This window comes from Dermacentor andersoni, chromosome 3, assembly GCF_023375885.2.
Source record: "Dermacentor andersoni chromosome 3, qqDerAnde1_hic_scaffold, whole genome shotgun sequence".
NCBI classification, from domain to species: Eukaryota; Metazoa; Arthropoda; class Arachnida; order Ixodida; family Ixodidae; genus Dermacentor; species Dermacentor andersoni.
This window is the reverse complement of record NC_092816.1, coordinates 58265535-58275966: the sequence shown is the minus strand read 5'-3', so window position 1 is coordinate 58275966 and position 10432 is coordinate 58265535. Positions and strand designations below refer to the sequence as shown.

Below are 10432 nucleotides of genomic sequence, written 5' to 3'. Positions count from 1 at the left end.
GGGAGCGACATCACTTTGTTAATAGTTCAAAGCAATTGTACGTGGTGCACGCCAGGACTGCAACCACTGTTCCACGCAATGTTTCAAAAGAAGGGACAACTTTTGTAACATTTTTTTATTCCCCTTTTATAGATCAATATACCTCTTTAGAATATACAACGACTGGCACAAAAGACTGCATAGAAACTTGCCCCCAACTAGGACCCTCAACCCAAGCCACCACATTGGGAGGCATCAGGGACATTCTCCGACACTCTTCTTGCTTTTATCACCATTCTGCACACAGCAACATTGTGGTTCACTGCCCCCAAGAGAGATAAAGGTTTCAGACCGCCGCACTTAATCCTGCATTTTTTGCTAAAATGCTTGTGACTACACATTCCAAAGTTCTCCACAAAAATAAGTTTGAAGAGGGTTGAAAGAATGGGACAAGGCGAGGGGGTGAGACAAGTGCTAGGCCCAGCACAACTTGTACAACTTGATCGGAGTTGCAAACATTGCACACAATGTGAAGCAAACAAAGAAAAATAAAAGTTATCGACACACTGGGCCCAAGCCTGAGCCCGAGCATGGCTCCAACATGCTCAGTTGAACAAGCAAAAATTTGCCTCCCGTAAAAAAAAAAAAAGAAGAAAGAAGAAACTTTAAGGTGAAGGCTTTTAAGAGAATGTGTATAGAGAGGGGACAAATTCTACCAGGCTTTTTCTTCTGTACAGTGGTGAACAAAAAGACTGCACAACAAAAATATGGGGTCTCGGGGGAACATCAGAGCTTACGTTTCCTCTTTTGCAGCCAGAAAAACTTGAGCATTGCCTTACACAACTTGTGCTTGTTTGTGGAGGACACTCACACCATACAACAAAAGAAAGAAAAGAAGGAGGAGAAGAAGAGACTAAAAAAATAACGACGGTTTATATGTTTTAGGTATACAAGCACACAAGTAGCTGTGGAAGGCTCGATAGTTTTTGTAAGGAAAGCAGTCTTTTTTTTTTGTACATGCCAGATTTCCAGCAACTGCACAAAGCAACAGTAAAACCATTTAACAGTAGCAGTAGCACACTGTATACTACTAATTGAGACAAAAAAAACATATGCAGTTCATCAAACAGTTGCATCACAAAAACAAAAACAACACAAGGATAATTGGTGGGGGGGAGGCAACAAGTATTTTTCTCACCAAAATGTCGAAGACAGTAACTGCTCATTTTTGTTTTCTTTTGCCACAGCTAATGTACTACAAGCTGCTGGAAAGAACAACAAACCCTACACAAAATAACCTTTGTGACAGTCAAAGTTGTTTGCAGCAACGCTTGCTGTTTTTGTGTGTATGTGTAATCAAAATTAGATTCCTACCAGCAGAGTTCATGTGTGCAAGGTGCAGTGTAATGAAATTTAATCTGAAGCCCAGTGAAAAAAATTGAACTGGAAATAAAAAAACAAAATCAAGGCAAGACAGTAGTTCCATGCGTGAGGCCAGTGTAAATATATGAACTAAGGTTCCCTTTTCAAATGCAGGCTTTCCCTATATATATAAAAAAAAGAGAAAACTAAATCCCCCCCCACACCCGAGCACTAGAGGAAAATGTTGATCTTTGTTTTGTCCGGCGATTTGAAGAAGCACCCGTACAGATATGCAATTATTAGAAAAGAAGAGAGTTTGTCAGCACCGGAAGCACAAACGTGGTTCAGTTTCTTGAAAAACAAAGCGCAACCACAGAAAACACTACAGGAAAAATGTAACCACAGCAGTCACATGAGAAGACGGCACCTTGCTACACTTGCAACCATGCGTGTACACAACATGTGAACGGCACACTCTCTCACAACAAACAAAGGAATTCCTGTCAGCGGTGGTGAGCAAACTAACAGTTCCTGAACAGCTGCAAGACAACATCAGAGGCAGCCGTTTGGATTTAATCCACAACCAAACAAGTCGAGAGCACGAAAAGCTGCAGTAGCGTCCAAGCCGGTTTAGTGAACAGCAGAGAAATGAAACAGTTTTTACCATGACGACAGTGTCTGCCTTAGGCAGAAATGAGCTGGCATGGATTCAAGTAAACAAGGACAGAGGGTGTATTATGACAGAACAGGGAAAGAAGGGGGCTTGAAAACCAATGACTTACTTGTACTGGCAGCCAATTTTCTCCAAGAACACAACACAGCAATTTCGGCAGCTTAATTGGTAACTAAGTTTTAAAAAAAATGTATTAGGGGTGGGGGCAAGGCCAGGCAAAAATAATAGGCCTACAATGTAGTAGCTACCTTTCACCACGAGTGCAGAGAAGAAAAAAAAGAAGAAAAGGCCTGTCACACACAACAATCACAGTTCAGGCACACATTTACATTACATCGCAACACACATACAAAGAGAACAAAGTAAGGAAAGACTTCGTGAAAGCTACAAGAGAAGGGCTTTCAGTCGAAGCAAGATGACTGCTGGATGACTGCTGTCCAGAAGGGCAGATTGTAGGCACTCGCTGCAATGCAGCCAACAGATGCACAAAAAAAAAAATAAAGAATGTGGGGGTAGGACCGGGATATGAAGGCAGGCACATCAGTTGAAAAAAAGAAAGATAGGGACGCCTTTACAAAAACAAGGAGAGAAATGAGGAAGAAGAAAACCTTGGCTTCAAGGGACAGTTCTTTCATACGTCTGGTCCGGAGCAGCTCTCCTCCCATACCGTGCACACAGCTAACAGTACAAGCAAGTGGCGAAAAAGGAAGACCCAATTTGTTTTTTTCTCTTGCGACGCAGACAAACAACGGAGCACAGTGTTTAAGGAAGGAAGGAATGGAGTGGAGTGGATTAAGGGGCCAGTGTCGTGGAAACGAAAAAGGGGGCGAAGAGAGCGGGGCAGGTGGAGTGGAGAGTTGCACTCCCGAGAGGAGGCTGGCTGCCACGAATGAAAAGAGGAGGAAGGCCCCGTGGCTGTTTGCCTAGCGGCGCGAGGGCCCCCAGGGCACAGGCTTGGCCGGCACAGAGTCGAGAGGCGGTCCGCCGCCGAACGAGGGGAACTCCTGCGTGCTCGTGGTGTCGGGCGCCCGCTGCTCCCAGGGCCCACCGCGCACAACGAATCCCTCGCTCGAGGGGGACGTCTCGGTCCATCCCTGAGAGTTGTTGCCACCGCTGCCGCCGCCACCACCACCGCTGCCGCTGTTCTGGCTCTGGCGGGACATGTGGTGGTAGCTCTCTTGGTCCACAATGTCTTCCAGCTAGAAGCGGTCAAAAAACAAGGAAGAAAGATAAGGAAATTAGGTGGAAGCAGCAACAAAGTTCACGACTAACTGTTTACTTGAAGCTCTTACCAGAATTACCATACCAAGCTCTGGCACTGCGATCATTCAGCTATAATGGTACTACATATATGGATTTGTCTAACCTTTGTGCTTGTGGCATCATATGCTCTTGTGGATTTATTATGCTTGATCTTATTAAACTTCAATGCAATTAATATTTTTCTAGTGAAGGGAACAGGTTTCTGCACACATGCATAGACATTGCCGATCGTTGCACTTATATAACCAATATTTTGCTAAAAGTAATCAAATGTGCAATTTGCCGAATGACTCGAGAGTTTCCAGGCATTTGATGGTATATGTAATGCACAGGCTGGCAAGACCATAGACCAAATAAACAAGCCTTTACTGTAATGGCCTCAATGACAACATAACTGCAATGTTCCAACGTGTTAAAGTAACCAAACTTGCTAATTGCATGTGCATATCATTATTCAATATTCGAATTAATATTCATACTTCAGTACTTGCACTCGATTCATACTTCAAAATGGATATTCACACACACCCAGACTAAATATTTCTGCATGCTGCAACTGGATAGACTATCAAAACTCTTCACTTAGAATATAAAAACTCTTCGCTGAACTAGCAGTCTACAGTCACAGCCTAGATCAATGCCATTGTTGTCATAAAATGGCGACAGAAAATATTTCTCTGTAGGCACACGATGACAATGATCCGTTTTTATCAAGAAAGCTTTCCAGAGAAAAATTACACGCAGTAGCTCGTCGAAACATAGCCACTATTTCCTTCATAATGCCTACAAATCCGTTCAAGAAATAAGAATTATCAGACACAGACATAGCCCATGGCTTTAAGGATCACATATTGTTATCTACTGACCGTGACGGAGAGCTCAATCAGGAAGTCGGAGAATAACAGGCGGAAAGCAATAAAATTCTTGGATGCTTCTAGGCTTTGGTAATATTTGGTGACGATGTGCAGTGGCAAGCCCAGGTCATGGATATGCAAACAATGTAACCACTCGCTGCACGCTTTTACTGACAGCCACTGGTGTTACCAACAATCTTGTTCATAATGGGCGTGCCAGTTCAAAATGTGTTATCTACATTCTTAAGAAATGCACTGTTGCATGGTTCATGTGCGACAGCCAGTGCACGCTCAAGGATTAACGCGTCATGATCGTTGCCTCGCTGCCGCATCGCATTTCATCTTCCCCAACATGGAACATGCTCGAAACTGTTGCGCATAATCTCGCTGCTGGTGACTGTCAGTACAGCATGCGCACATAAGGCCTGGCCCACACTCACGTAGTGCTAACAGATCCGAAGCCAGTAGAACATGAGTGTGCATTAGGCGAAGGTGACATCACATAAACGTGCGTTCCGACTCCTATCATGTGACCTCTGTCTGTGATCGGCATAAACCATCTGTGATGTGGTGCTTGCAAATGCAGGAGATATCTCATGTTGAATTTAGTGTTTAGCCCCAATTTGCGTGTATTCAAAACGACCATATTTCAAGATAAATTTCAACGGTACCGTGAGATTCATTATATCAACATTTTACTGTACCTGCAAACTGTCCGCAAGAACATCACTTGTATACAGTAAAACCTCATTAAATCGTACCCGCTTAAACAGTAGTTTCCGTTTTAAAACTAGCAAAGTCAAATCTCAGGCTCAGTGGCCATTGAACATAATGGGTTTTGTATACGTATAAACCGTAGCAGCTTATTGCGTACGTATCGGTTAACACACAGCGTTTCCACTTTTCATCGCGAAATCGTGGCAGTACGTCGGTCCAGCAGAACGAGCCTCAGAGATCAGAACAGCCTCCGAGCGCAAACACAGAGGGCTCTTGGAAAGGTGAAGCCGCATCAACAGCAACATCATTTCAGCACCGTGCCAGGGTCAGAGTGTTGTCGCTTCATGCAAGCTAGGACAAAAACTGGGTGCTCAGCATAGAAGAAAAAAGACATTGTTCGTGTGATCGAACGTGGCACGAAGAAATCTGTGCCGACATGCGAGAGGGATCTACCGTTGACTACGATGTGTGGCATTTGGAATGCGAAGGAGCTGCTCGGCAGTGCTGCTGCGACCACAAAAATACGTCGGCTACGAGGTTCAATTTTTCAAGGTTCGACTTTTCGACATCGTTGCTTTGGTTATTTCCGAAGTGTTGCTTCATGACAATTATGAGGACGATACGAAAAGCAAAGGTACAGGTGATTCAGGCCCAACAGTGGCAGATGCTGTGCATTACGCGAGCCTCATGTGGGCGTTCGCTGATAAATGGGGGCAAGTGGAAAAGCTGACTCGTAGCTTAAGTCAGTTTGAGGCCGCCAATGTCACTGTTAGCTCGCCGCGGCATCAAATGGAAATAACAGACTTTTGTCCCGCAAAGTGAATAAATACTGCACGTTTTCTGCCCTTTCATCGTACTCTCTTGCAGTTCCGTTTTTGACAGGTAAGTGTGCTACCTCACACTATTTTGGTTAAGAGGAAACTTTAGCTCGGGTGCTCCTATGTAAATACATGTAAAAGGAGAATTCGTTTTTCTCGGCAACCACTGCACGAAATTTGAAGAGATTCGTTGCATTTAAAAGGAAAGCTCAAAATTTAGTGACTGTTGGTTCTGAATTTTTTATTTAGGTCGTCGCTTTTTTATTAATAATTGACAAAAGTTGAAAATTTTCAGAGAACGAAACTATCAAGTTTACAACTCAGTAATTCAGCAACGAAATATGATAATACAATTCTGTGAATTTCATCTAATAGTGGATCTAAAGCGGACAAAATTGATATGTTACACAGGAATCTCAAAAAAATTTTTTAATACACAAATACAGCTTTTGCAGAACCCCTGTAAACAACGTAACAAATTCACATAAGATGTAAAATGACATATCGAATTTGTCCGCTATCAATGGTCTAATAGACGCCATTTACAGCACCGTGATATCTGTTCTTGATGATGAATTTGTAAACTTCATGTTTCTATTTTTTTCGAACTTCCACAATTTTGAAAATCCTTGTAACAAAATGCAGGACCAAAATCAGAATTCTGCTTCCAACAGTCACTAGAATTTAGCTTTCTCTCTCAAATGCAACAAATTTAATTAAAATCGGTCCAGGGGTTATCTCATAAAAACGTTTTTGCGTTTTACATGTATTTGAATAGGCCGCGTCGGAGTTGGGTCCGAGCTAAAGCTTCCCCTTAAGCAGTGCCACCGTTTAGTACATACTTTTTCCAAGCTCCGGCCAACTACGGTTTAACCAGGTTTCACTGTACTTCTTAGATACTTGTTACAAGATCAATGCACTATTTGATTTCCGTTTTGCAGGATGTAATAACTCGCAGTGTCGTGCACGGTTCATTATTATTTTGGACCATCTGGGGCAATTGGATTTTGGTGCACATGTGAGCGCACAAGGTTACTTCTTTCTCCGACTCACTGCAATGCGGCCGTGGCCAAGTATTGAACCAGCATCTTTGCATTCAGCAGCAGAATTCCATAGCCACAATGCCTCTATGGTGGCTATTGGAGTTAAACCACAGTGGCCGAGAATCAAACCTGCAACCATATGCTCAAGCAGCAGAAAGCTAGCACCAAGCTGCTTACAGTGCAAAGTATTGCTGGACACGAATACTACAGCACAGAGTAATTACACAAGTTGCCAGAGTCTCAAATATCCACACTAAGTGGTACCGCACTACAAGCAAAACATTTTTAAAAGGCTGTGCACGTGCAAAACACGTAGACCAAGTAGTAGCTGCATGTGTCCGGGAGTTGAAGCGTACGACCGGGACGTGCAAGTTGCATTTTTGTTGTTGAGGTGTTTCCTCTGCTTTTCAAGCGCAGCGCAGCCCCTGTGAAGCCTTTTGTTGACTTTGCACCAAACCGCAACTTTGTCCGCCAACTCCTGAGAAGGCAGCGCTAGTTAGTCCTAGCCAGTGGGGGTGTCAGGCGGCATGCCATCACAGAAAGCTTGCCCTTGATATATGCTCGTACCTGTAGACGAATACACGAAGATCTGGTGCGATATGACACCAACAGGCTACGCACTGACGGTAGTGCACGTGAAGTGGGGTCGTGTGATCAAGCAGCAATTACGTGAACACATATATGCACATACTGGTAGGATGATCAAAGATTGCGTGTGAATAATGTTCTGAACCAATCAATTTGCCGAACACAGTTTAAACTGACAGCGTCGCTGAACCGCGGATGGTCACACGTATGATATCTGCACTTCACAATGACGTGCGTCGTGATGGGCGAACGTGAAACTGTGGAACTCAATTTCTCTGGTGCAGGCACTGTGCAACCCTCGAAATAAAAGCCAAAGTTCAGACGCAGTGCAGTCGTTATGTTTTGTCTGACTAACGCACACACACACAGAGTACATAAGTTTGAAAGGTCCTGAACTACTGGCATGATCAGCTTATGAGGCGTTAATACACCAGCCCTTGTGCAGACACGGCAGATGCACAGAAGTGTGGTTTTAACTGCGCTTGCGCATGCATTGTGGGGATGCTCGACCCATATGTCTACTGATGCTTTCCCCGCATGGCTCACGCGTCTCCTGTAATCCGGCTTCTACGCATAGCTAAGCGCCGGCGGGAGTCAGTGTGGTTGCAGCATATTATGAGAGATTGCACGGGTATTGCGTTGCTAATGTCGCCTAGAGGAAGAGTTACTGGGGCGTGAAAGGGAGCACTATCTTCTTCTATGGCTTGGGGTTTGAGCGGTGCGAATATTTCGTATGCTCGCCCACCGTTCGCAGATAGTCCTGCAAAAGGCTTGGAAGCAGGACATCGGAATGGACGAACACAATCGTTCGAATGTAACACCGTTTGTGTGACTGCAAACGCGAATGAATAGGCATTGGTGTGCAGCATGGGAGCGAACGTATTTGCTCGCTATCTGGTCGTGGCGAGCCAGACTTCCTTGATTTGTCGCATGATTTGTTGATTCGGCTAGCAGGCATTGTATGAAAGGTGCAATAAATGCCTTTGTGTTGTTTGCACTTCAGTCAACGTCCAATTTTTCAGACTCTCTAGGGGCCGCAAAAACGTACAAAATCTCGGGCAGTCCGAAAAAATGAATGCATGCTTTTTACTGCACCCAAGGGCTCAAATCGCAACAGGCATGTCCAAAAAAAGCTCTGAAGGTCTGCCAGTACACTTATGAGGTATATCGGTGCTCATACTGTGATAAGAAAAGGTGGGTGCACGCGTGTAAATTAAGGAAATGCATACAGGTGACAATTGCCCCTCCCACTCTTGGTACGCTTCACAGCGTAACAGGTGTATTGAGGCGAAGCGGACTTTTGGGTACCGGCATTATGCGACGCGCTGTGCTTTCCGAGCTCCGAAGACATTGGCAAGGATTACAAAGGCAAAGTCGGCGCGGCGCTATTGCTTACAGTGGCGAATTGTTCCAATAATGAACACGGCACCGAACAACAAGAAACTGGATAGTGAATGTCGAAGCAGCTAGGCCCAGCGTTGCCGTGATGGTGACTACGGCTGCCAGCAGATCTGCGTGCTATAGCACCAGTTTGAGGCGGAGAGATTATCAAAATGGCGGCGGTGGTGGCGGCTTCGATTAATGCCGTTTGGGACCTGCTGTCCCGGCAATATGTCCGGGAAAACAGACGGCGAAACGTTTCTGCGTCGGAAATGTCAGACGTTCTTACTAGGTGTGTGCGAATAGTGGAAAATTTTGACTATTTTCGAAAAATTTTTTTTTTCCAACTGCGAGGCTTTTCTTTTGAGGAACCTGTATGGATTTCCTTTGAAGCAATTGCTACGATTGGGTGGATGTCTCATTTTTCCCTAAGTTATCTATATTTTTAATATCTGTATTTGATACAAAAACTAGGTATTCGACAATTTTCGAATTTCGATTGGATACACATACTCGATACAAATAGAACATATTGCTGGCTGTGCAGGAGCTAACATGGTTATTAGCGTTTATTTCTATCTAATCTAAGAAAGCGTGTCTGATTTTGTGCTGAATCTTTTGATAATTTCATGTTGCTGGCGAAATGTCGCCTGGAAAACACGCTTAGCCACGGCACGCCTATGACTTGCAGGAAAGCCAGCCCCTCAGTAGCGAGGGGCACGGGTTTGCGAACAGCGAGGGTGCACTCTTTTGCATTTGCAGGTTCCACACCCAATCCTGAGCTTATTGCTTGATAGCAAATGTGATGAGTGACGGCTGGTACAAGGTCAAATGCCTCCGAGTTTATGGTAAACTGATGCGGTATAATAACGCATAGGTTGGCGAGAACGGACAACTAGCGGAAATTACTCAATTTTCCAAAGCTAACATGAGCCAAATACAGTCGAACCCACTTATAACAATACCACTTTTAACAATATATCGATTATAACAATGAGAAGCTGATCCTTCAACAGGAAGAAGTTAAACGAGTGGACACAATCAGCAGCTGGATGGAGGAAGCTGGTGGGAAGGGGCACTGGTCTCCCTGCCATTAAAGTTTGCTCATATGAGCTCTGCCATCCCCCCATGCTCATTTCTTCAAGCAACCCGGTTATAACAATTATCGTTTATAATTCTCGTGGCACTTGAATACTCTTACAAGTGGGTTCGACTGTACACTACCTTTTAGCATAATGGCTTAAATAAGTTTAATTTTTTTACCAATGACGATGTAATCGCAATGTTCCAACATATTAAAATAGACCACTTTGCTAATAAATGCATGTGCATATCATTATTCAACATTCAACTTGATATTTGAAGCTAAATATTTGTATTCCATTTGTATTCGAAAATTTTGATATTCGTACACTCCTAGTTCTTACACATTGACTATGGGGTATGTGGCAGTGCCACGAAGGCATCCGAATTATCAGGCATGTCCGAAAAACCGGTTGTTCACTGTACTGGATTGTTGTTCCTTTACCCCAAGAGCACATTTGAGACCCCACAGTGTGCTGCATTTGCTAGGCTACTGCTTTGCACCTGTACCTCTGCACCAAGTCGGCACCAGAGGGTGCAGCAAAATACTGAACCAGTACTGCACCTTTTCTGTATGTTTTGAAACAAATGGTATGTTTCAGAGGGCACCATTGCTGCACTACTGAAACGAATGGAAGGATGCAGCACTTCGTGAAATGGTACAGGAGGTGC

General features: G+C 44.1%; 1 protein-coding gene across 1 annotated transcript in view; it reads right to left on the bottom strand.

Moving 5' to 3' along the window:
* Window positions 1-96: 96 nt before the first annotated feature.
* Dp1 (satellite-binding protein 1 Dp1) overlaps window positions 97-10432 on the bottom strand; it is a 43815-nt gene continuing 33479 nt past the window's right edge. Inside the window, exon 17 of the mRNA XM_050195168.3 lies at window positions 97-3213. Within this exon, the coding sequence (XP_050051125.1) occupies window positions 2938-3213 (276 nt within the window). The 3' untranslated portion in view covers window positions 97-2937. The remainder of the gene's footprint in view (window positions 3214-10432) is intronic.